Here is a 25,165-nt window from a genome sequence, read left to right on the forward strand (position 1 = left end):
TTTGTAGGTCCTTTTCATGATGTCGTCATCCTCTGGTGCCTCTCCCACCATTTTTTAGGTTTATTCCACCATGATTTAACTCGCTGAACATGCAGTAACAAATATACACCGCCATCAAAGAGCTGCTGTATTTCTGGAATAGTGAATTTTGCTGCAATATTGCACAGCCATCTGTTGGCTGTATAAATGGAACATATGGAACTTCCCCCAAAAAGGGGGGGGGAGAGGGAGGCAGAGACATGTGTATTGTGTCCATCATAATCCCAGAAAGATTCTGTAAAAAGAAGCCTGGTAAGGGAATAGGATTTTTGTTTTAATGGAGAGAAGCCCATTGCCTTCGCTCCTAGCATGAACTCAATTTCCACACTTTTATTCCAGAATTATTAATCTAGAATAACAGTCATTTCCCAGTCTTGTACTGAGGGCCTAGTAGCAGCAGGTGCATATACGATCATCCTTGTCCGGAAGCTAACATGCCTAATATTTTCAAATGCCTTTCTCACAATTATCATGATCTCAAAGTCATGTGAACAGAATCACTTGACAATATTAGAATCATGAATGCACAATGAAATCTTCACCAGTGAACTAGTGATGGTTCAGCTTAGGCTTGTCAACATTTTCACAAAACCAGGAGTTAGTGAATTTTCTGGGATCCAGATCGGAGAAGAAACTGCTTCCCTGACCTCTGCAGCAACTATGGGCTCATCTACACCAAGCAGGATATTGCACTATGAAAGCAGTATGGAAGCGGTATATGAAAAGGCAGGAGCCACACTACTGCTTTATAGCGGTACTGAAGTGCACTGACAACTGTTGGGGCCCACTGACATCTACCATATACAGCTTTCATAACACTTTCAAAGTGGAATACCCTGCTTGGTGCAGATGTGTCAATGGGCCCCACTTCAGTACCACTACAAAGCAGTAGCGTAGATCCTGCAGTGCACTTCAGTACCACTATAAAGCAGTAGTGTGGCTCCTGCCTTTTATATACCGCTTTCATAGTGGAATATCCTGGTGTAGATGAGCCCTATGAGCTTCTGTTCTGCAATCACCCTGCCTCACTTATGGAATTTTACCAGGGGCCAAAGGATAATGTCTTCCCTTTGTAACTCCCTCCCCCCAATGTTTCCCCACTGTTTCTTCTGCCTTTCCCCCCTTTCTTATCATAGAAAATCCGCAAAGGAGGGAAAGACAGAGGAGGTGTCCATTTGGTGGTGCCAGATTGGTGGTGCCAGGGCTGCCCATCATGGAGCATCCCTAGATGTGAGTCACCAGATCCATTTTCTTCAGCACCAGTGGCTACTGGATGCCTGGATTTTTACACTGTAATCCAAAACCTCTTTAATCATCCTGGCTGTATGATAGGGTGACCAAAGGGCAGTAAGAGGTCATTAATCTCTGTTATGCACATTCACTTCTTTAATAGAGATGAGCTTCCCCTTAATGGCCTTCAATCAACCTGTCTCATTCACAACCAGGATGATTAAAGAGAGCCTTGATTACAGAGCTTGAAAATGTCATGTTTCTATTAATTTTCATGAATTTCAGGATAGATTCATATTAATAACATCTACATTGTTACGATCCGCTCTTTAAGCGTCCAAATACTTCGGGGGCGTTGGTTCTTCAAAGTTGTTTGAATAGAAGATTTCCTAGATGCTGCTGCAGCTAGAAGATCTGTTGCTCATTTTAAATGCCTATTGAGCCACGCAGGGGAAGCCTCAATCCGCCTCTGCGTTCGGAACCAAGGGAGGTACTTACCCCGCATTAGTTCGTGCGCAGAGCAATTGTGCGGGTCCGTGATACGCGTTTCCTTACGTGGCACGGCCGGCGTTATAAATACATTGGGCAGCCTGACTTCCCCGCGCGCTTGTCCTAATACGCCCAGACCCCCACCCCCGCGCGCAACTCCCCACCCCGCAAGACAAGGCCCCAAAAGATCTTCGTGGAAGAGGATGCTGGGGCCGGGCGGGGAAGCGGGGTGGGGTGAGGGAACTCCGTACACGGCGCCACCCCTCTTGGTGGGTGGGGCTGGCGCAGCGCAGCCGAGTCGCTCTCCATGGGGCAGCCCCACTCTCTCCAGCCTCAAGGAGGAGGGGTCGGCCCCTTCCCCCACCGGGCCTCTCCCTACACGATCCCGGTTAAATGCGGCGCGCGCTGCTCCTGCTCCTCTCACAGTCCGGAGCCGCGGCAAGAGCGCAATCGTAAGGCGCAGCTGCCTCTGCCCCGCGCCGCCGCCCACGCCCAGGCTCCCCGGCTTTTACCTGTACCAGCGCCACGGGGGAGTCGTCCGCCCACCTTCCGCTGCGTTCGCTGGCTGCCCCTCCGCGCCTTCCAGACGGCCGAGGTGAGTGAGGGGCTCCGGGGAGAGGCGGGCACCTGCAAGGCGAGAGCGCAGCGCTGAGCTCAGGACAGAAGGGGACGCGCGCCGCGCGGGGTGGCTGGGGCATTTCCTAGAAACCCCTTTCCCCACGGCTGGGGGAGAGCTGCTACCCCACCAGGGCAACGGGGCGGGCTGCGTCAGATGCTAAGGACGGGGGGTGGGGGGAGGCGAAGGTGTGGATAAATGCGCGGCCGCATTCTTAGAAGGGTTCTTTAGTCCTGCTCCCCCACCCCACCCCGAGTAACCACCCCGCATCCTACAATGAGTTTTGCAAGAACCCAATGAATCTCCGCCGTTCTCTTTAGCAAGCGCAGACGACAGAGGGGCTGAGTTCGGACGACACAATAATCAACGGTTGTTGTTTCCCATTCCTATTACCCCCGCCCAGTTGATTAGCGTGTCGTCCGAACTCAGCCCCTCTGTCGTCTGCGTGTGTTTGTGTTTGATCGTTCCCAGTTCGTTACCGGGTAGCTGTCTAGGGTTTTCTGCATTGGTTATAAATGCCCACTGAGTTATGAGAGAGTGGACAGGTTCTTTTGTTTTGCTTTTGCAAAGAGCCCTAAAGAGCATCTCTCCCCATCCCAGGCATCATACTCTTCTCAGACCTAAATACTGTGGTGGGTAATAGGTACACATCCATCTTCGCCTTCAAACCCGAGAAAGAAATGTCACAGGTTTCCCGAACAGGTTGCCATGCTGGGCATATCTCCAAATATCCAACTCGACCTAATTTGATCCCGTTTGCTTCTCAACTTTCCATAGGCAAGCTGAATACCTTCTTTTTTTTATGGTTAGGTATTTGAAAACTTTTGTATCTTTATTGTCTTGTCTAGGCTAAGCACGCTCAATTCTTCCTACCTTTTCTAGTATGCCTGGCTACGCCTTTGCCATCTCAGTGTTCTCTCCTGCAGTTAGGGTGTAATCCTATGCATGTTAAGGCAGAAAAAAGTCCTGGGGAATGCTGGGAGTTGTAGGACTTCTCTCTCTCTCTCTCTCTCTCTCTCTCCATGCATAGGATTGTGCCCTTACTTATTTAGGAAATGTCTGAAGCTCTCTTCATCAAATTGATCCCGTCCTTTCATTTGGAAGATGCAGAGTTGCAGTTGGCTACTGCCTTTAATATCTGGAGACCTGTAGTGCTATCCTTAGCTTTTGCATAGGGCACTCTGTCTGGTGGAGCTAGGGGTCTGTGGCAGTAGGTGGTGGGTGGGATGGAATAGCGATTCCCCCTGTTCCCACCAATCTAGTAATTCATGCCTGTCAGCTCAGAGGTCTTCTGCTAGAGAGGCTGAGCAAGCACGCTGTACATTATGAGACTGGAATAGGAAGATGACTTTTTCTGAGTAAGACCATTGCTCCATCTAGCCCAGTATTGTTGTCACTGACTGGCAGCAGCTCTCCAGGGTTTCAGGCAGGAACTCTTCTAAGTCCTACCTGGAAACGTTGGGGATCTAACCTTATGCAAAGCATGTACTCCGCCACTGAGCATCATCCCTGAGGTAAAGACTGGAAGACCCCATCTCACCAATGCTAAATAGAGCTGAAGGTTCGAATTGGGATGTTCTGAGATGCTGAAGGCAGAGAAAATTTAGCTTAGCTGAGCTGGTGTGTGAACTTCAGGAGGAGTTATGGCTCTTAGGAACCAGGATGTAAAGTAGTGTGAAGAGCAAGAGTGATCAGAGGGAGCAAGGTGACAAGCCCCATGTCCCGAGATACCAAGGAGTAGAGATGCCCAATTCCTAAATAACGATACTTGACTCAGGGACACTTAACACATAATGCTTTTCTTACATAGATATGACTTCTGTGTCGAAACTGTGTACCCTGTGGCATGCGATGAATGCACACCTGTCTTTGGTTAAACAGAAACATAGAGGTGTTAGAGTTGTAGTTGAAAGTAACTGACTTGAACATTCATTGCTTGTCTGGAAGATTGAATGCTTTTTGAAGCTGTTACTTCATTGCATGTTATGGTTTGCGTTCCTAGATGGAAGCGATAATAACTGTGTAAGGAAATCACCATGCCCAAAGCAATCCTCAAGAGGCTTTCTAAAGAAGGACCCTACCCTTTCCCCTTCATTAAGGCTATCTAACCTATATAACTAGCTAGCTAGCTTTCACATTCACATTGGGTCTTGTTGGTCCAGTTCAAACACTCTGCCCATTACTCACCATATTGGCTCAAAGACAAAGAGTTACTAGTGTTGGAGAAGAAAGAAACAATGGATGGATCAAGGCATGATGTATAAAGAACATTTTGATTTTATGGAATATTACTGGAAAGAACATTAAGGATTGAGGGAAGATAGAGAGAAGTCAAGGAAGGTGTTTTCAATCTAGCAGTTGGAGGTCTCTTTCAATTTGCACACTCATTTCTTTGCCTCCTTGGAGCCACTTTCATTTGCTCTGGCAACCCCCAATTTTTTGACACACCCTGTATGACAACCTACAAAGATCCTATATGCTTTCCTTCTCGCCCTGGATGCTTTTATGGCAGGGAAGCATTGCTGCTGTTTGGCTATTCTAAAAACACCTTTCTGTTCAGTAAGAATTTGTACTTATTCTTATTATTGTATTGATAGCTTGATTACCTAGGGATGTTACAAGTGTGGCTGGTTTTAAAGGTACATTTATTGCTTGTCTGGAAGACTGAATGCTTTTTGAAGCTGTTGCTCCTTAGCTGTGTTTTGTTTTACTCTTCCATGAATGTTAAGACCGATACATATGTCAATGCTGTGCTCTGAGCAGAAAAATATATATCTTGGAACCATCAGATCTTCTTCCATGACTGACTTTTCAGGGGGTTGTTTTATATCTGCTGTACATTTACTGAAATTATACCTGCAAACTGCTGGTGCACGTGGCCGGCATGTTTGCACAGGTAGCCGCTTGGTTCCGGCATGCTGTCTAGGTATGTGCACAAGCTAAATCAATTAAGCAGGTGTGAGTATGAGATTGCTGCATCAGGCTCTTCATCAGGTGTTGGTAGGAGATGCCATGTAAACTACACTATTTCCTCTGTAGCAGATCTAGTGCATTCATTAGTCATGGAATTAACAAAGCCATGGAAAGCTTGCTATTTTCAACTAGGGCTTCTACCCAATTAAAGAAAATGTGCAATTTAATTCCATACATGTCTACTCAAAACAAAGTCCCATTGAATTCATTGATAAGGATGTACAGCTGTCTTCCATAATCTGTCTCCCTCCAGATGTTTTGGACTACAACTCCCATACTCTCTGGCTGGAAGTGATGGGAGTTTTAGTCCAAAAGCATCTGGAGGGCACTTCATTGGGGAAGCCTGGTGTACAAGATTGCCGTTTCAATCAATCATACAGATTTTGATACATTAATTATTAGAGTAGCCGAAATCCAGAGAAACATAGTCAAGCTTAAGTCCCATTGAAATGAATGGGTTGCAACCCTTATACATATCCACATGGAAATAAGCCCCATTGAACTCAGTGGGACTTACTTCTGAGCAGACATGTATAGGATTGCACTGTTAGCTGTAATTAATTTGCCCCATTGATTTCAATGGGACTTAAAGCATGAATAAGTTTCTCTAGCTTTGCATCACATCTGCATAATTTGGGGGTAGAGGTGGGGGTAAGCACACTCACTTTGATTTTAGGTAATGGCCATACATTTGCAGCAGGAATTATCTTAGACAAGGCATGTCATCCTGGTAGAAGAGGTAGAATGCCCCTTCTACCATGACAACTGCCACCTGGGATTTTTCTATGCTCTTGTTTTAAAAAATAATCCATTAAAAATAGCCCTAACAGTGAAATGTTTCAACAAGGTTAGGCGGGATTAATATTTTCCCCAAGGCTTGCATAAATAGCTTAAATAAATAAATAAATAAATAAATAAATATACATTTCTGCATTGCTCAATAGCTGAAGTTGTCTGGGCAGTTCTTCCAGAGAAGAATGGGTGTGCTTGATGTGAATAGCAGAATGGAGTGGGGTTGGGGTTGGGGTGGGAGGCTATAAAAGAATTCTCTGTAATTGGGCAAACTCTTACTGGAAGAACACCATCACATGTATAATGGCAGGGCAGAAAGCGCTCCTGTGTAGGGTCGGAAGCATGGAGAAAGTCTAGTGGTTTAATATTGAGAAGGCAGACAGGAAGGGCCTGGCTCCCATATTGCTGGAGTCAATGGGACTTTTGTCCCGTAAACCCAGTGATTAAAACTGGCACAATAAATTATCCTTCAAAACTGCGTCCGCATCTCGAGCAGGAATCGCCAGATCTCTGAGAATGAAATCTTGTAAAAGCTGTGGTAACAAACAGCTTGGAGGCTGCCCTCTAGGACCTTCAAGTAAACACGGAGTCTTTTCCAAAGCAAAGGATCCTTATGGTTCGTTTGCAGTGCTCTGCTTTGGCATTTGCCTCTCAGAGGGTGGTTCAGTACAGTAAGTGGATTTACTTCAGAGATGGAATTGGCCCCACGTGAAATATGAATTCCTGTCTGGAATGCAGGCAGGGGGAGTGTGGTATTTTTTAGTAAAATGACACTATCTACCCAAGCTAGTAGGCTTTTACTTAGCCATCTGGAAGAATTGTTGTTGAAAACTTGCATAAGTTGTCCCAAAGAAAGGGATGTTCTTTCCTTCCTTTAAAAATAGCATTTCATCAGACGCTATTCGGTAGGAGAGTGTTTTTTGTTTTTTCTGGAGGGGGCAGTTCTTTTTCTCAAGACAAGTGCGGTTCTTTTCTTCTTCTTTTTTTAGAATTCCATATGAATTTGTTCTTTGGTTGCTCAAAACACAGTATGTCTCCTGAGATTTCCTGCAAGGCTTCTTAAAGAAAGGTTAAACATTTTTTTCAATGTCTCCAATGGGGGCCCTTCTGTTAAATTTCCTAGCAATGCATCTAATCTTATTTTGAAAAGAAAAGAAAATGTGTTCTGCTCTCAAGTGTGTGGCTGAATCATCTGAAGAAATGGGAAATCAGCTGGCATATTTGAATTACAGTCTGCCACTGCTGGGAGAACAAATAATTGGTTCTTGACCCACAAAATTGCTTAAACTAGACGATTCTGTTTAGGGTGATTTACAGTGCAATCCTATGCCTATTCACTGAGAAATAAGTCCCATTATATACAATGGGGTTTGCTCCAGGTAAGTGCGCATAAGATTTCAGGCTGCAATCCTGTGCTCACTTATGTGGAAATAATCCCCAATGAATACAATGGGATTTACTTTTGAATGTTAATACCAGCACTTTGAATTGGGCCTGGATCTAGACTTGCAGCCAGTGAAGCTGAAAAAAGACTGGCATAATGTGGTCTCGTTGGCCACTCTTTGTAAACTTTTGACTTTTCAAGAAACCTCAGGGGCTACAAACTTGTTCTATTTTCAAAAAGTAATCTGGAAATCTCAGCAATGTGATTAACACTGCAAACTCTACTGGAAGCTGAAGTCCGTGACACGTTACATGATTGTAGCCACACATTGAAGTTGTTTCTCTTTGTATTGGCTTCCATGTGACACACAGCATAATCCTGTGCCTGCCTGGACCCCAAGATCAACTTCAGGGGTCCTTCTTCATGAGCCCCTGCAAAAGGAAGTGAGACAGGTGGCTACCAGGAGGAGGGCTTTCTCCGCTGTGGCACCCCGGCTGTGCAATGAGCTCCCTAGAGAGGTTCACCTGTCATCTATGTTGTACTCTTTTCGACGCCAGGTGAAGACCTTATTTTCCAAGTATTTTAAGAGTTTATCATCTTAGTTTTTTTAACTTCGCTGTTTTAAATCTGTATAAATCTCTGCATTGCTGCTCAGTTTTATCCTGGTTGTGCTTTTTATTGGGCAATTCACTCATTTGGCCTCCATGTGTATACTGTGCACCTGGAGGGGAACTCTGTTGGCCCCACCCATAGGCGTGCAGAAGAGGTGTGCCAGGAGTGCCCAGGCGTATCCTAATGTCTCAAGTAATAAGCGCCGAATTGAGGGGGCCATTGAGTAGGGATCCAGAGGGGGATCCAGATGCACCGGGAACAGTCCTCCATCTGCTTTCTGGCTGCTCTGCTGCCACTACCCCTGATAGCGCACCATGGCTCCAGGTAGCAGGAGTGAAAAGGAATCGCTCTGCTGGGAACCTCCCTGCTGCGAGCCACATTTCAAAGAAGCCAGGAAGAGGGCCCTGAAGGCTACTATCACCTCGTAAGCACCTTCTCTGGCCATTCTCATTACAAAGCCCTACCAATGCTAGGGCTTGAGAAGCGTCTCCTCATTTATCCCCCTCACCTGCAATGGCCTTCCTGCAGTCAGGCAAGCTGAATGTGGGGCATCAGTGTCTACAGTGTTAAATAAACAAATAAAATATTCTTTATGATTGAGTATTCAATAAATGTTGGCCTTTAAAAAAAAATACCTGGGTGTACACCCTAATGAAATGTGCTGTGCATGCCTATTGCCCCGCCAACAATGCCCATATGTCCTCCAGCCCTGTCCTGTGACATTCATAAATTCAGTGGACCATTGGCAAATGGAGCATGTACAACTGTGTGCACATAACTTCCTCATCCAGTCAAAGCCTAGAACACACAGGGTTCCTGATTGGATAGAGCAGCCTTCCCTAACCTGGTACCCTCTACATCTTTTGGACTTCTACTCCCAACATTCCTACACACTGGCTGTGCCAATTGGGGCCAGTGAAAATTGAAGTCCAAAACATCTGGAGGGCACCATGTTGGGGAAGGCTGAGTTAGAGTGTCTATGTCCACCTTCCCTAAGCCGGTGCCCTCCAGCTAGATGGGTTGGACTACAACTCCCAGAATCCCCAGCCGACATAGCTGGCTGGGTGATTCTGGGAGGTGTAGTCCAACCCGTCTGTAGAGCACCAGCTTGGGAGGCTGGCATATGTGCATTAAGTTGTATATGTGTGGGCTCTTCTTTCTGACATTCCATTGAATCCATGGACTTTGGGTCAGGGATGGGGATGCAGCCTCTCTCTCCCTCCCCCCCTCCCCCCATGGATACGTTAAATGTGTGCAAGTCGAATGAACAAATTGCCCTAATACATTTCTCCGTACAATCAAAACAGATTTATTGATTACATTATTTGCATAATGGTGTATTGAGCAGCAGTCATTCCCTGAACAATTTATCTGCAGAATTTGGCTTTTCTAAAAGTCTTCTAAAAAACCCACACTAGCAGTACATTAAGGTTCTTGTCACTGAGCATGAATTATGGGCTTTGATCAGAGGATTCCAGTTAACTAATGTGTGCATGGTGGTCAGAGGGAGCATTCTTCAAATCACTGTTTTTAAAGACGCCTTACTGAAGTCCTGTGGGAGGGAATGGAACAGCTCCAGGCTTCTAGTACTGGAATGTTAGTCGAAACCGCCTAGTTTGGGGGAGTAGTGGGTTTTCACCAACAACCACAAGACACCATCAATTCATTCCATTTAAATGTCACAAATCAGTTACACTGGGTAGTTTGACTTGATGTAAATAAATAAATAAATCTATCACTCCTATTGAGGCATGGTTTTCAAACTTGCTCCCTCAAGGGGACTCACTTCATACTGAGTCTGTTAAGGAACCTTTACACCAGGCCTGTAACCACAAGGGGGGCTGTGGTGGGGGGTTGGTCCCCTTAAGAAGACCCTAGGCCACTTCTTTATACTTTTATTTTAAAATGAAAGCTAGAACATAAATTTCTAGACCTCTTAGTTTTAGCGATCCAAGGAAAAGCTTTCAGGCATTGCTCAGGAAAAAAAGTATCCCTGCTCCTGCCTTCCAGTGTTCCAGCCAATAAGTGAAAAGACCCTGAGATAACGTGACAAGCACAGGGTTCTTATTTTTAGATTATATAATTTTTGATTTTATTAATATTTAATACAATTAACAGAGCAATCCTATGGTCCCCTGGAAGGCATTCCAGGGACCCTAGGATGATGTGGATCCCCCCACAATCCTGGAGACCCAACGAAGGCCATGGCTAGACCAGGCCTATATCCCGGGATCGTCCCAGGGTCATCCCTGTGCATCTAAATGGCACACAGGGAGCAGGCAGGGACGACCCCTCCATTTGCCTGGGATAAACCTTAGGTCTAGCTAAGGCCTAAGACAATAGGGGGTCAGATTGAAGCTGGAGACATTCCTCCCAGAAGAGAGTCATGGAAGGAAAAAAGGGGGTGGGACAGTGGGCAGCAAAGGGAGGGAGAAGGAAAGACAGGGTTCCATAACACCCGTGAGCCTCTCCATCGCCTGTCCAGCCCTTCAAGAGGTAAGGAAGGGGATACTACTTTTTTAAAGATAGAATGGTTGGCTTTTTTTGCCTCTTTACCTGTTCCACCTGCCCTGCCTGTAGGCCTTTAGATGGGTGGAGAGCTCCAATTTCAGAACTTCCCATCTAAAGAGTGGCAGCCCTGACGGATTGCATTCTAAATAACTTTAAACCTAATTGTCCTACTGTATTCTATATTGATTTTCACTCCTCTCAGTGGTGTAACCTTAGGCTCCCTTACTGCGAGCTTTTTGTGTCTTGGAAAGCCTGATTATACATAGTGTGGAGAATGTGGGTAGAGAGACATTTTTCTCCCTCTCATAATACTAGAACCCGAGGTCATCCCATGAAGACAATTGGTAGGAGTTTCAGGACAGATCAAAGGAAGCACTTCTTCATACAGCACATAGTTAAGCGATTGTATTCGCTATCAAAGTTGTGGTGATGGCCACTAATTTGGAGGGATTTAAAAGGGGGTTAGATTAATTCCTGGTGAAGAAAGCTATCAATGGCTACTAGTCCTGATGGCTATATGTTACCTCTAGTATTGGGACACCAGTTGCTGGGGAACATGGGCAGGAAAGTGTTGTGGCACTCGTGCCCTGCTTGTACAGTCCTGGTGGTTCGCTGCTGTGTGAACAGAATGCTAGAGTAGTTGGACCCTTGGTCTGATCCAGCATGGCTCCCTTCTGTTCTGATGTTTTGTGTTGCAGAGGATTCTAGGGCCATATTCTAAGGACCACATTGTGTTCCCAGGGGCACTTGCAAAGCTTGTTAGGTCCCACTGGGAGAATTTAGATCATATCTTGATTTAAGAAGCTAAGCTGTGAATGAGTCTTTCGACTGCACATACAACAGCTTCACTCCTCCCTTCATGTGAGCTCCAATTAAACCTAATTAGGTATATTTTTCATTTTGTGCAAACTGGAGAAACAATGGTATCTGCTTCAGAACAAGCCAGGATACTAAACCAACTTCAAACTATGGTTTAATATCCTGTCTTATTTTGAAGCTGGTAACCAGTTTCCCAGTACGGATGAAACAGGAAACTATGGTTTTGAAGAGAGTTCCTGGTTTGTTTGTTCACTGTGTGAAGAGAGGAATGAAGGGGCTGGGTGTGTGACCAGAAGCCTCAGTTGTATCTCAGTTTATTAAATGGGCATTTGTCACCCCAGATACACACACTCCTGAGAAACATCCTAGAGCATGCCCAAGACTCCTGCAGCTGTGCATATTAGGGAAACGGCAGCAGTGAACAGTTTCAGGAATGTTTAACTGTTATTAAGGATCTTTTCATTGAGGCCCCCCAAATGATCTAAGGAAACTTAGGGCATGTCTAGATGGGGCGCTATCCTAGGGATAGGGGGTGGGGGGAATGGGAATAAAATGCACCTTTTTGCAGGAGTGCTTGAGCGCTCATTTTCAATTAAAAAAGCAACAACAAAATGGCGGGCGCGACATCCTCTTCCTCCTGGGACGTTGCGCGCTGCGTGTAGACTGAGGGGGAGGATCTTGCGATCATCATATCATGAGATCCTTCCCCCTCCGTCGGTAAGTCTAGCCATGCCCTTAGGGTTCTCCCAAAGACAGTTTGAAAATTGTTGTAAAAGTAATTACGTTTTCCTTCTTTCTCCCTCACCCTCCTGCAAGTTTCCTCCAAACAGTAGCAGCTTTGAATATGTGGGTTCAATCCACTGAATGTCTATCACCCAGATTTCGATCAGGAATTTCATAAAGCTTTCATTCAGAGGCTGGGCTGTGGTACACACCCTTCACACTTCTATGTTACTTGCTTGTGTGGTGGAAGAATTAAGCCTTCTGTGGGTTTTTGCAATACAGACATAGCTTTAAGTATCGTGTAACATATTTTTTTTAAGCAGTTGGAAGTCGGGTGTTTTTTCTCCCCCCTTCATACATCTTGGCAAAAATGGGTAGGTTTAAAAAATAGACTTGTTAAAACAGGGAATGGAATAGTGATGGATGTAGGAGGTGTTACATATATTAAGAGCTCCCCCACACCACCGCCTCTTCCTTCAGAAAATGAAAACACCATTGCAGTTATTCTAAAGGCAGAGCTACACATCAACTTGGCAAATGGATGTTTACAAACTTGCATTTACTGAGATAATGTAAATGTAATTTGTGTGTGTGAGGGGGTGTTTATATGGGGGTGAAATTATGGGGAATTAAAATAGCCCCAGGTGCCCAGTACTACTTAACAGAGAGCTTTTCTACATGAGGCGTTTATTGTGCACTCATAATTCCTTACTTGTAGTAGTTTATGGGTTCTTTAGATGACGCCGTCACCCTGCAGTTTCACATTTGTTTTTTAAGAGAGCATTCTCCCCCTTTTTTTAAGAGTAAGGAAAATGGAGTATTTGTGAAAGTGAAATATATATTTTTCCTACTTGTGTAACTGTGCTATTCTGCTATAGCATAGCACCACCTACAGGTTATGTAGCAGAAAGGCAGGAAGGGAAAAGCTCTTCATGCAGAGCTCAAATCTCAATTCTGTGAGGGCAATGAAAGTAGATTTAGCGGATCAACAGTCTTGTGTAGAAAAGCTCACAAAGTCCAGGGGATGGGCCAATGGGCATCCACTGGAATTTTTCTGGGGTGGGGGGTCACAGCAGTTTGTAGTTGTAATTTGTGCTGCTACAAGCACACTTGCGCACTTTCCTTGTGTGTGCTCTTTGTTGCTTAGTATGGCATTTAGAAGGCTACACAGAGTAGAAGAAAGTCCTGGTAATTGAACAGCACTAGTGCAGACGTGTGTTGTATTCTAGAAGCATCATGAACTCCAACAAAACTTTTTTTGTGGAGTGAGGGATAAATAAAAGCACACCTAGGAACAAGAGGGGGGAAACCCCCAAATGCACAAACACAGCATAGCTGTCTTAAGAATATCAAATTGTATATTTTATGGCATAGCATTGACAACTTCACATGACTTGTCCTAGAATGCTTTTCTTCATCTTGGAAACAATGGTGAACACTCTCTAGAACTGTCTTCCTAAGCCTAATGCCCTAAATTATCTTCAGCATTGGAAGAAAAAAAAATGAGTGTGCTTGATCAGATTTTAGGATTCTAAAGAGCTTCAGCTATTGGGCGGTATAAAAATGTAATAAATAAATAAATAAATAAATAAATAAAGGATCCTGGACCACACTTTTTACATCAGCTAATGATACAACTTTTACTTGGCTTGAATTTTGAAGTACAGCAGTCTTCTTCTGGAATCGCATATTGTTCCTTGAAGTGTACATTTTGTGTATGGTTGCAGATTTTATTTTATTTTTTAAAAAAAGCCCTGACAGCAAAAATGATAGCTGGCAATCTGAACACTATGGCTCAAATCCATGGTATCAATAGCTCCTCTTTCCCCTTCCTGTGGATACCCATGAGCATGGATGAAAGGGAAGGTCTATCCTATAATATCCCTGTTCAGAAGACACCTTAAACCACAACTTTAACCATGGGGATTAAGGCAAAAAGCCTTATTCACTGTGGTTAAAGCTATGGTTTAAGGTGTCTTCTGAATGGGGCCAATATGACAGTTAGCCACCTCTCTGTTCCCTTATCTTCTCTTTCAGAACTTCCCTGTTTTTATGGGTTTTATGGTGATTTTTCAACCAACTAACAGCCCAATCCTATGCACGCATACTACAAAAGGCCAGTGTACATAAGGAGAGCATCTTCCCTTGTGATTCTGAGACTGGCAGGGATAGTCTTTTCAAGCAATATACCCTCCCCACTTTCCAGATAGGTGACATTCCTGTGTTCACCCCTTCACCTTACCTCACATGTGGGCTGGAAAACAGCTCACATTAAATTAAAGTGAAATCAGCCGGGGTCCCATGCCAAGTGGAACAGGATGGTAATTCAGTGATTTCCATAGTCACAGTCCACAAGGGATGCTTTATGAGTCAGGCGCCCCACAGGCAGCCAAACTGAAGGCCTCTCAGGTCATGGGGATGTCTGGCTGGTCCTGCTAGAAGCCAGCCTCACCACCCCTTCCAAGTCCACATTCTACCATTTGCATTGCAGCTACTCTTAATTGATCTCAGTGGAATCCCAGTTTTTCTGACCTCCCCAGTTAGATCTCGCCCACCCATGTTGCAGCGCACTGAAGAGCACCAATAGCTGGGGCAGGCGTGCTCAGCTTGAGGAGATGCTGCCAGTGCTGCTGACCGCTACTACCTCTTTGCCTTAGGAGGAGGCACTCCTGTGGCCCTCAAGGGCATGCCTGCTCCCCTGTCCTGAGCCTTGCCTGTTTGGCTGGAAATGGAAAGAAGAGATAGATGGGGCTGATGAAGTATGAGTAGCTACTGTTGCTCCTAGCAGACAGAATGATATCAAGACTGGAATAGGGGGGAGGGGTAGTTGCACCCATTCCCCCCTTTGAGCAGATGCCCATGGATGGGCCCACCTGGTTTGGATGCCATGTTTTGATGCCAGGCATGGCTGCTGGTGTGGGGCTCAGAGGGATGAACGTCTTGACACAAAAGCACCTCTTGAACCCCCCCCCCCAATCCTCCACAAACCCCCCCCCCCCCGGTCCCTGTGAGAATCTATGACCTGGTATCTAACTCCATAGCATTTGTAAGATTAAATCTTATTTGTGCAAACTCTTCAAACCCCCAGAAATTCTTAGAAGAGAATTTAGTCTTTTAGTTCTTTCCAAGTTGCTGTGGGTTTCTAAAATCACACAGGGTTTGATGAGAGCTATGCGGCAGCTTAATCTGGTTAGATATGAAAGTTAACTTTATCTCAGACAAAATCCACCAAAGCTCAGATTGCTTGGGAGAAGGGACAAGTCATCCAGAGTTTCACCACTGAGAGTCATTCTCTTTTTGGGAGCCTTAAAACTTTGCTTAAAAGCTAAAAAGCACTGAGTACAGTAAATGCACTCACAAAGCTGGCTTGAGACTGTGATTTAGATACTCCTCTCAGTCTGCAAAGGAACTTGGACAAAATGCCTGCATTCCTACCAGCTTACTGCACAGGGTCGCTGTGTGCCATGCTTTTGATCCCAAGAGCCAGTGGAGATGTGTACACAAATGGAAAGTCAGAACGTCCGTGGGAAGATCAAAGGGTCCAGTTCCAGGACACCCCAGAAGAGAAAATTAATGAGGACAGTGCCCATCAAAACATATGAATAAAGGTGGGGGTCTTAGGAGGCCATCAAACCACACTGCAAATGGATTTCTTCCTACTGCAAAACAGCAGCATGCTTGCTTTCAAATCTGATGACTCTTCTCCAGAACTAGTTCGGTGTAGTGGTTAGAGTGTGGGTCTACGACTAGGGAGACCCAGGTTCAAATTAAATGGGATAAAATTAGTGAGGCTGCACTGCTCTGGTCTGCTCAGAGGAAAGGACAGGATAATAAATAAAATAATGGTGGCTGGATCCTGTGAGCCATTGCACAGAGGGGACAATTCATTCAGTATAGTACAAGAAGAAACCTAACCATGGCACAGTTGCAGCCATGCTTCCTCCGTACCCCCTGAACAGCATAGCGATGCCATGGGAGAACCACAGCCCTGCTCCGTTATGTATGGAGAGGATGGAGGGTCCCCTCCTGTTACGTCACAGAATCCTATGGGACTTTTTGGCCAATAGCTGCTTGGAGATATTCTGAAAGGAAAGGAGTGGTGGATGTTCCTAGGGACCAAGGCAGAGCCAGCCCACTCTGCAATGCGGCTCAGGTTTGTGTCTCAGCTGCAGTGGTGGATGTCACTCATGTAGCATTTCCATGTAAATGGATTGATACGATCAGGATGCTCATCTGGTCAAGGCATGGACAACTTGTGGCCCTCCAGAGGCTTTGTCTTTTCATCCCCATGATCCGTCGCCATTGGCTATGCTGGCTACAGCGGATGGGAGTTGTAGGCCAAAACCTCTAGACAGCCACAATTTGCCTAGAGAATTTGAACCCATACTAGACAGACAAGACAGGAATGGGGTGTGGGTGGGAGAGCAGAGTTCTCCCTATGAGTTTATTTAGTGTATTATATTTACAGTCCACCTTTCCACTAGTGTGCTCAAGGTGGCTAAAAAATAAAATCTAAGTTGCATAAACCAATTATACCAAATCAGTGCAGAGTGATAATGGTAAAGATAAGTAGCTTATAATGACAAGACATAGGAACCTGACAGAAAATCTAGGTCTTTTTCTTCTGCTCACCATTGATGCAAAATATCCACGTAGCATTATGGCAACTAGAGGGCACTTCTTCAAACTCTGAGCTAGGTAAGCATTACTCCTTGGGGTCTGCCCACAAGACAGCAAACCTTTGTAAATAAATGTTTCATAGTTGTGGTTGTAATGAATGCTAAATTTGTAAATCTGGATAGCAGAGAGGATTAAACAGGAATTCCTGGCTGTGTGCCACGGAAGGTGAAACCTGTACAAATATTAACAGCATATTAGAAATCTTCCTGTATTTTGGTGTACGGTCATTCGCTACAAACACTGAAAGGCAAGAGGAGGTATGTTTCTCACAAAATGATTAAGCAGAACTAGGGATTTACAGATTTTGTTAAAACCATTCTGTCTGTGTTTTCATGGACTGTCAAGCATTTTTTAGTTTTGTCATCTGTTCATCGATGGAATCAGACTTTTTTTTTTAACCAGAATTTCATTCGACTTGCACAAATTTTCATTAGTGCTAATGCAAACCTGCACAAATGTGCTAGGTTACAGCAACTAATGCAGATTAGCACAAGTGTGCATTGATGAATTAGCGCAAATCCCACCCCAAAGTGAAAAACCAGTCCAGAACTCCAAGGAATCTGTAGTTTGCATGCATAGAAACCCATTGCAGTGTTCTCCAACATCCTTAGACAGAATATTGCAGCACATTTTGGCTTCTGCCAGGGCTAGAGACTTGCTCTTCTTTAAAAAAAATGAACACTGAGAATCTGGGGAAACGACTCCCTTGCCCTCTCTGCAGCTGCTCATGCATGGTCTGATGCTGAATTACTTTTGTTTGCCCTCAGTGACATCACCACACAAATCTGTCTATGGCTCTGTGTGATGACATCACTGATGCTATGAGAAAGATGGCAGAATTGAAGCAAAAGACGTGATACTAAAACAGCCACTGTTGAACAGCAGTGAACTAGCATGAAAACAAAGATAAGTTTTGGAGGTTCTTTTGGGGAATATTTCAAGGCCCTCTGAAGTCCACCTTTTTTTTTTTTTTGCATCAAAAATGTTTGCCCTTAAGAATTCAGCGTAGCACAAGTTCAAATGCCTTAGTAGCATAGCGTCCCATTTTTAATCCTTTGCTGCGAGAATATATTTGGAGCAAGTTAAAACAGACTTGTTCAAACCCAGAAGTCGGCTGCTGCTCTGTAAAACATAAAAGGTAAAACGATCTCTCTGTTTAATAAAGGCCCTTTTGTTCCGTGCTCTCGCTCATCACTGATTCTGACTGTAAGGAGGCTAGGTTGGGCGTCTGACCCCGGGTTTCCACGTGGGAAACAATTTGTCACTGTGTCAAAGGCAAAGACAGGTTCATGTTTCAATCGTTTGCAGTAGTTTGCCTGGCTGGGAGTGGGGTGTTGAGCAAGGGAATATGGAAAAATAATCACCGTCCTGGTGGGAAGCATTTTGCACAGAGCATTGGCTAAGCTATTCATTGTTCCCCACTGTGGCACTCTTAGAGGTGGAGAGGCAAAATGGTTACCGGCCATCTTCATGGCACTAACACACGGCGTTGTTCTCTCTGTATGTGTTTGTTTAAAGAATATCTCAAGCTGTGCACCCAGCACAGTTCCTAGGTAGCTTTTCCGGGGGGAGGGGGAAATCCTATCCTTTTTTTGTTTTTACTTAGCAGACTAGAGCTTCACATGAAGCTATCAGATGGCCACTTCGCTAGCTCAGAATACCTATGCTCAATGTACATTGTCATGCAATCAGTCCACGTCAGCCATTTCACATCTGGAGCACAACATCCAGTTCTGGGTGCCACATCCTTTTAAGAACGATCTAGAGAAACTAGATTGCAACTAGGATGGTGTAGGGAGCTGAAATGATTAGAAGATCTGAATATTAACCTGAGAAAGAGAAGATTAAGGAAAGAGATGAAAGTGGTCTTCAAATATCTGACACCCAGAAGATGGAGCAGAGTTGTTCTCTGTTGCTTCAGAGGACAGGACTAGAAATGTCAGGGAAGCAGATTTTGGTTAAACATAGGAGAAACTTCCTAATGCTAAAAACTGTTTGACAGTAGAACACTTCTTCAGGAGATGGTAGACTCTCCTTTGCCAGAGATATTTAAGCAGAGGCTGGGTGGCTATTTGCCAGGGATGTTGAAGTTGTGCTCTTCATGGTAGATCTTGAACTCAGCAGGAGCTGGACTTGATGAACTTCAAAGTCCCTTCCAACTCTAACCTTCTATGATTCATTGTGCCAGTCTGGTTGGGTAAGTCAAAGGACCAGTCCAGATAGCCAAGCTGAGGTGGTGAATTTGTGGTTTATGTGGATCCAGAATGATGCAGCACGAATATCATGTTAGCAGGTGTGTAGAGAGTGATGTAGAGAAGTGTGTAGAAAATGCTGGAGAATTTTCTTATGCAAATGAGCTTACATTGGGTAATTTGCATTGGAAAATGTTCTGATGCCCTAGAGAGTAATGTAGTTTAGCTGTTGCACCGAGTCCTGCTTCTAGGTCCCTGGCTGAGAGCTAGTTGGCCTCTGTTGAACAGAGTGCTGGACTAGATCAACCCTTGGTCTGATCCAGCACAGCTCTTCTTATGTTTATTTTACTTGTATTTAGTAAACAACAAAGCTAAAGAAAAAAGTATCCCATGTTATTTTTTTTGTCCTAATACACAAGTAATTGACCTGAAATATTTGAGAGGGGAAAAAGAAGTGTGATTTAAGTGTTACGTTATGTAAAAAACAAAACAAAACAAAGGAATATTTGTACAACTTAAAAGATAGGAGCACGTACTTCCCTTGCATAGTTTAAATTGAAGGAAAAAAGCAGAGGTCCTGAACAGTGTTGACAGACGAATGCATTTCAGCAACCTAAAGAACTGTGCATGATATGCCGACAGCCACTCACCTACGCCTTTGAAACAACCAAGCTTTCCTGATATTGTATTTGCAGTTGGCATCCATTCGTTGTTACTAATGAACTTATGAAATGGAATAATTGAAACACTGGGGAAATTTTCCATGGGAAATCTTCCGCCTCTCATCACTGTGTGTTGATCTCTGGAGCCTAACAGCACTTCTGTTCACCTCTACACCACAGCTCTGAACTTGAGCCTGAGTGCAAATTGTTTGGGGTGTTGGCACATTGCCATGACCACTTGTGTCTGGTCTTTTGTGCATCAGCATTATGCCAGACACTCTCCCGTTCAGGCCCCTGGAGAAGCCTAGCTGAACTCAACAGGGTCAACTACGGAGCTCAAGCTACCAGGAAAGCAGATTTCCCTTACTAACTGCTGGAGTTTCCGGCACTATATTTAGTCCTATCCTCAGTACTATCTGGAGCCTTGCCCTGGCTTCACATCTTGTATTCCAACAGCACTGGGTAATGGTTTGATGCCCCTTCTGTCACGTCAGGCATTATAAGTTGAGAGGGTCTTAAGTGCTGAGTTCCCCAGGAGATGGACCTGAGCTCCCTACTCCTGACACTGGTATCATTGACCTCATATGCGGAATATGTCTTTGCCCAAGGGGAGGATAAGACTATCAATGGCTACTAGTCATGAAGGCTATATAACACCTCCAGCATCAGAGGCAGTATGGCTTTGAATGCAAGTTGCTGAGGAACACAAGCGAGAAGGTGCTGTTGCACGCATGTCTTGCTTGTGGACTTCCCGTAGGCATCTGGTTGGCCACTGTGGGAACAGAATGTAGGCCGTCTTACACGGCTTGGGACCACAATACCTGACGGAACGCCTCTCCCGACGTGAATATACCCGGTCACTACGTTCAACATCTAAGGTCCTCCTCCGGGTGCCTACTCCGAGAAGGCTCGGAGTGTGGCAACAAGGGATAGGGCCTTTTCAGTGGTGGCCCCCAGACTGTGGAATGATCTCCCTGATGAGGCTCGCCTGGTGCCAACGCTGCTATCTTTCCGGTGCCAGGTTAAGACTTTCCTCTTTGCCCAGGCATATGGCAGCACATCCTAATTACCCACATGTTTAGTTTTTAATCGGTTTTTAATGCTTTATGGGTGTATGTTCTGTGTTTTAGAGTTTTAAATTTTGTATACTTGCTTTTACCTCAATTTTAGAATTTTTGTAAACCGCCCAGAGAGCCCTGGCTATGGGGGCAGTATATAAGTGTAATAAATAAATAAACAAACAAACAAACAAACAAACAAACTAGATAGGTCTTTACTTTGATACAGCATGCTGAATTAGTTCCTAATTGTAGCTAGCCAAGCTTTCTCAAGCTGTACCCCAATTTTACATTCCTGCTGCTTCTTGTTCTATCCTCCATAGATGTGATAAAACATTCCTTGTGGTACCACTATATACTAGGGAAATGTTCAAAATGCCTCTGCTCCTTTATTAATTTATTATTATTATTTATTATTTATTTATATAGCACCATCAATTCCCTTAATCTCTAGCCTAAATATACCGCCTCGCCCTTTGGTCTGTCATCATGTGATCTGCCTTGTGGTTCGCTTTGGAAATGTTTCTTGTCTGTCAACATCCTCCATGAAAGGTTATACTCCAAACTGAACGCCGTACTCCATCTGGGAAATGTCTAATCTGTGAAGTGATCCTCATTGCGTGTCATGTAGAAATGTATATGTTGATGTACACAAGTTGTGTGTCGGGCTGGGGTCAGCCACATTGCTTTTCTCCCTGGAGGTGGGATGTGTGGCTTCTCCTTAGGGGTATGACTGAGGTTAGCCTTCAGTGAAAGGCAGTTAAGGAGTCCGAGATTGAAGGCAGTGTGATGTCAAACATCGAGTGCTGCACTTGGATCAGGGAGACCTGGGTTCAGTGGCGGTGCCAGGATTTTGAAGGCTGTTGGAAAGGACAGCCTCCGTGGTGCCCCCCAGGGAGTCTACCTTCTCACAGTCATGGTCACCAGTTGCTATTGCTCCTCACAGTGCCGGCCTGAGACATTTTGCTGCCTGAGACAAAGAACAAAATGGCGCCCCCTCTCATTCCATACACAGAAGCTTTTCTCCAAGACTGAACATCCTTCTTCAACACCAATGATGGGATAGCATCCTCTGCCATACCAGAAGGCAGCAGGCTAGCTTAGGGGGCATAGGAAAAGCCACATAGTACACAAATCTCTCCTCCAACACCTTGCTGCTGCCTCCCAGCATTTGCTGCCTGAGGCAACTGCCTCACTTTGCCTAATGTTAGGGCCGGCTCTGGCTCCTCATCCTCTTTCTCATCATTGCTACCACTTGCTTACTTGACAGGCATAGAGCCAGTGAACAAGTAGACAGGGGTGCCTACTGCTTCTCCTTCTCACCACCACCATTGTTTGGGCCAGAACAGAGGCAGGTGAACAAGCAGGGCGCAATGGTGAAGAAGTGGAAGAAGTGGAAGCAGTCTTTGGGCCTCTTCTCAGTGGGCTTCTGTGAGTGTGAACCTTGCCGACCGTCAACGCTGGGACTGCCTGAGTTCTGAGGGCCAAACTAAATATTCTAATCATGCAGAGTGTAGCTACATGTGATAGTTTTAGCTACTCCTATGTAAGCATGAACAGTCCCAATTCAAATCAGAACTATTGTGTTCTGGGAAAGGTACAGCATTTCCCACCCACCCCCAAATCCCACCCAATCCCACCCCCAAATCCCACCCCCAATTCCATCCCCTCACTACATAGGAGAGGGTAAAATAAAAGAGAGAATAGTCTACAAAGAAGTCAATAGAGTCTTTTTCTCCCTATCTCCACCATGAAAGATGTGGGTAAAATTTTGGTGAGAAATTGGTGGTGGGGAAGGTTTAATTCCCCTTCCCAGAACACCATGGTCATGAGACAAATTGTGGCCATGTGAGCCTGCACAGGAGTATGACACTCACTAGGTAATCTGGAGCCAGTCTCTCAGCCTACCTCAGTGGGTTGTGGTGAGGAGGCAGAAGGTTGGGGGGGACTGTGTTTGCCAGTCTAAGCTCCTTGGTGGTAAGGCAGAATAAAAATGGAATAAATAATGATATGGGTAATACAAAGCTCCATTTTTTAAAAAAATGGCTGGCGACAGCATTGTTTTCCTGTCATCCATGATACTGATACCTCCAGGGAGATGGAGTCACACCCCACAGTCCCCACACCCCACAGTCACAACTGCAGTGGAGTCCTTTGTCTGCTTCTCCATTAAGTGCTCTGAAATGTGTCCAGACACCTTGCTGCATGCTCTTCTGTATGTCTCTCTTGCAGACAATGAGTTCAAGTCTCTGGCTTGTCTGTGTGAGTCAGAAATGGAACATTTAAAGCATTTCTATTAACCAGTAGCCAGGAAAGAAAAAAAGAAACGAAAAGAATGACCAGGCAGGCCACGCTGAAACCCAAACCGTCTGCTTTCTCTGAAAACTCAGTATTTGGCTGCTAGTCCAGACGTACAGCATGAAAAAAAAGTGAACAAGGCAAGTCATTACTGGGAAGAGCCATGAGGATGAGAGGCAGAACCCCAGTTCGGTTTTGTGCCGGCTTACCTGGCTCCATCATGTGCTCAGGGACTCCTTCTCTTAGCGTGTGTTCATTCTGGGAACTGAAATACATCACCCGTGGCCTCCATTCACCCTCCGCTTCCCCCTGGGTTCTTTTTATGCGCCCGCAGGAAGCGGCTGGTGGAGATAAACATTTTGGCTGCTCAATTTCTGTGGTTTCCTCCCTCGTGCCTTTGCATAAGGCATCGTAGGCCGTCTTTCCGGCGAGCTGCTTATCTCCTGACTGGTTTCGCCCCAGCACAAATATCCTTATCCAGGTGTATAGATTTGTGAAGGTCTTTGCTTCGAGCAATCTGTCAGGACCCCTTGGCTTGGTTGTTTTTAGCTTTTAAAAAAATTAAGCTCCAAGGTCTCCTGCCTGGATGCAAAGTTGTCAGTGCTACTCAGTATTTGCGCACCCTTTTTCCAGCTGTTCTCCTGCTGCTGGATTCCCACACACCTCCCATTATTGCCAAACAATCCGGAATCTATTTTAGATATGGAGCGGTAGATAAATATTGTAAATAAATAAATAATAATTTTATGAGCTAACTAAGTTTTACCTAAAACAATTTTAGGTACAGAAAGTTTGCTACATGTTCCTAAAGCAGCTCTCCTCAACCTGGTTAAGTCTTTTGAGCCAAACATTAAAGCTTAGCATGTTGTGTGAACCATTCCTAGCCATGGTGGCTGCATAACCACGGTTTAAACATAGGCGTGCGCAAGGGGTGTGCCCAGGCACACCCTAATGTCTTAAGCAATAAGCACCGAATTGAGGGGGACATTGAGTAGGGATCCAGAGGGTGATCCAGACACAGTGGGAATGGTCCTCTGGCTGCCTTCCGGCTGCTCCACTGCCGCTGCCCCCAACAGTGTGCCGTTGCTCTCAGCAGGAGGCACAAAAAGAAATCACTCTGCCAGGAGCCATGCTTCAAAGAGGCCAGGAGGAGGGGCCCTGAAGTTTAATATCACCTTGTAAGAACCCACTCCAGCAAGTGTCACCACAAAGTCCCACCAGTGCTGGGCCTTAAGGAGCATCTCCTCATTCCCACCACCACCTGCAACGGCCCTCCTGTGGTCAGGCAAGCCAAACAGAGTAGAGCATCTGTGTACAGTGTTTAATGTACACAGATGCTGTACACTTCCAAAGGAAGTGAGGCAGGTGGCTACCAGGAGGAGGGCCTTCTCTGCTGTGGCAACCCGGCTGTGGAATGAGCTCCCTAAGGAGGTTCGCTTGGCACCAACATTATATGCTTTTAGACGCCAGGTGAAAACCTTTTTATTCTCCCAGCATTTTAACGATCTATAAATACATTTTAACTTGGTGTTTTAAATTCGTAATTTTGCATTGCTGCTGTTTTTATCTGTTTTTATCTGGTTGAGCTTTTATATTGTATTTTATATTATGGTTTTATACTGTTGTTTTATACTTTGAATGGTTTTAATTTTTTTGAACCGCCCAGAGAGCGCCAGCTATTGGGCGGTATAGAAATGTAATAAATAAATAAATAAATAAATAATAATTATAAAATGTCCTTTATAATTGAGAATTCAATAAATGTTCACCTTTAATAAAAACAAATAAAATTACCTGGGTGCACGCCTATGGGTTTAACCGTGCTCATGAACCATTTGCTGCAAAAGGGTTAGCGGCCTAACCATGACTAAACATGTTGTCTGAACAGGTCCATTGTGCTTTGCTACTGAGATAAGTATCTAAAGGCCTTTGCTCTGTTTAAGTACTATGCAACTGACACATAATAATTTTAACGTGCCTATAATAATACTTAACATGTGTACATTTGAGTTTTCAAAATATTTCTCGTTATGTTTTTTCAGTAATCCTTAACTGCAATCCTGTAAGGTTGGTTGGTATTTAGAGAT

General features: G+C 44.8%; 2 protein-coding genes across 3 annotated transcripts in view; one reads left to right on the top strand and one right to left on the bottom strand.

Moving 5' to 3' along the window:
* RBPJL (recombination signal binding protein for immunoglobulin kappa J region like) overlaps positions 1 to 23,314 on the bottom strand; it is a 65,173-nt gene extending 41,859 nt beyond the window's left edge. The window contains exons 1-2 of the mRNA XM_063120133.1: positions 23,288 to 23,314; positions 2,271 to 2,385 (exon numbers count right to left, since the gene is read on the bottom strand). Of these exons, the coding sequence (XP_062976203.1) occupies positions 2,271 to 2,385; positions 23,288 to 23,300 (128 nt within the window). The 5' untranslated portion in view covers positions 23,301 to 23,314. The remainder of the gene's footprint in view (positions 1 to 2,270; positions 2,386 to 23,287) is intronic.
* Positions 2,264 to 25,165, top strand: part of MATN4 (matrilin 4) — a 52,594-nt gene continuing 29,692 nt past the window's right edge. For both annotated transcript variants that reach the window (XM_063120120.1, XM_063120111.1), the window contains exon 1: positions 2,264 to 2,353. The gene's annotated coding sequence lies outside the window, so the exon portion shown is untranslated. The remainder of the gene's footprint in view (positions 2,354 to 25,165) is intronic.

The sequence above is a fragment of the Elgaria multicarinata genome, chromosome 1 (assembly GCF_023053635.1).
Source record: "Elgaria multicarinata webbii isolate HBS135686 ecotype San Diego chromosome 1, rElgMul1.1.pri, whole genome shotgun sequence".
In the NCBI taxonomy this organism is placed as follows: domain Eukaryota; kingdom Metazoa; phylum Chordata; class Lepidosauria; order Squamata; family Anguidae; genus Elgaria; species Elgaria multicarinata.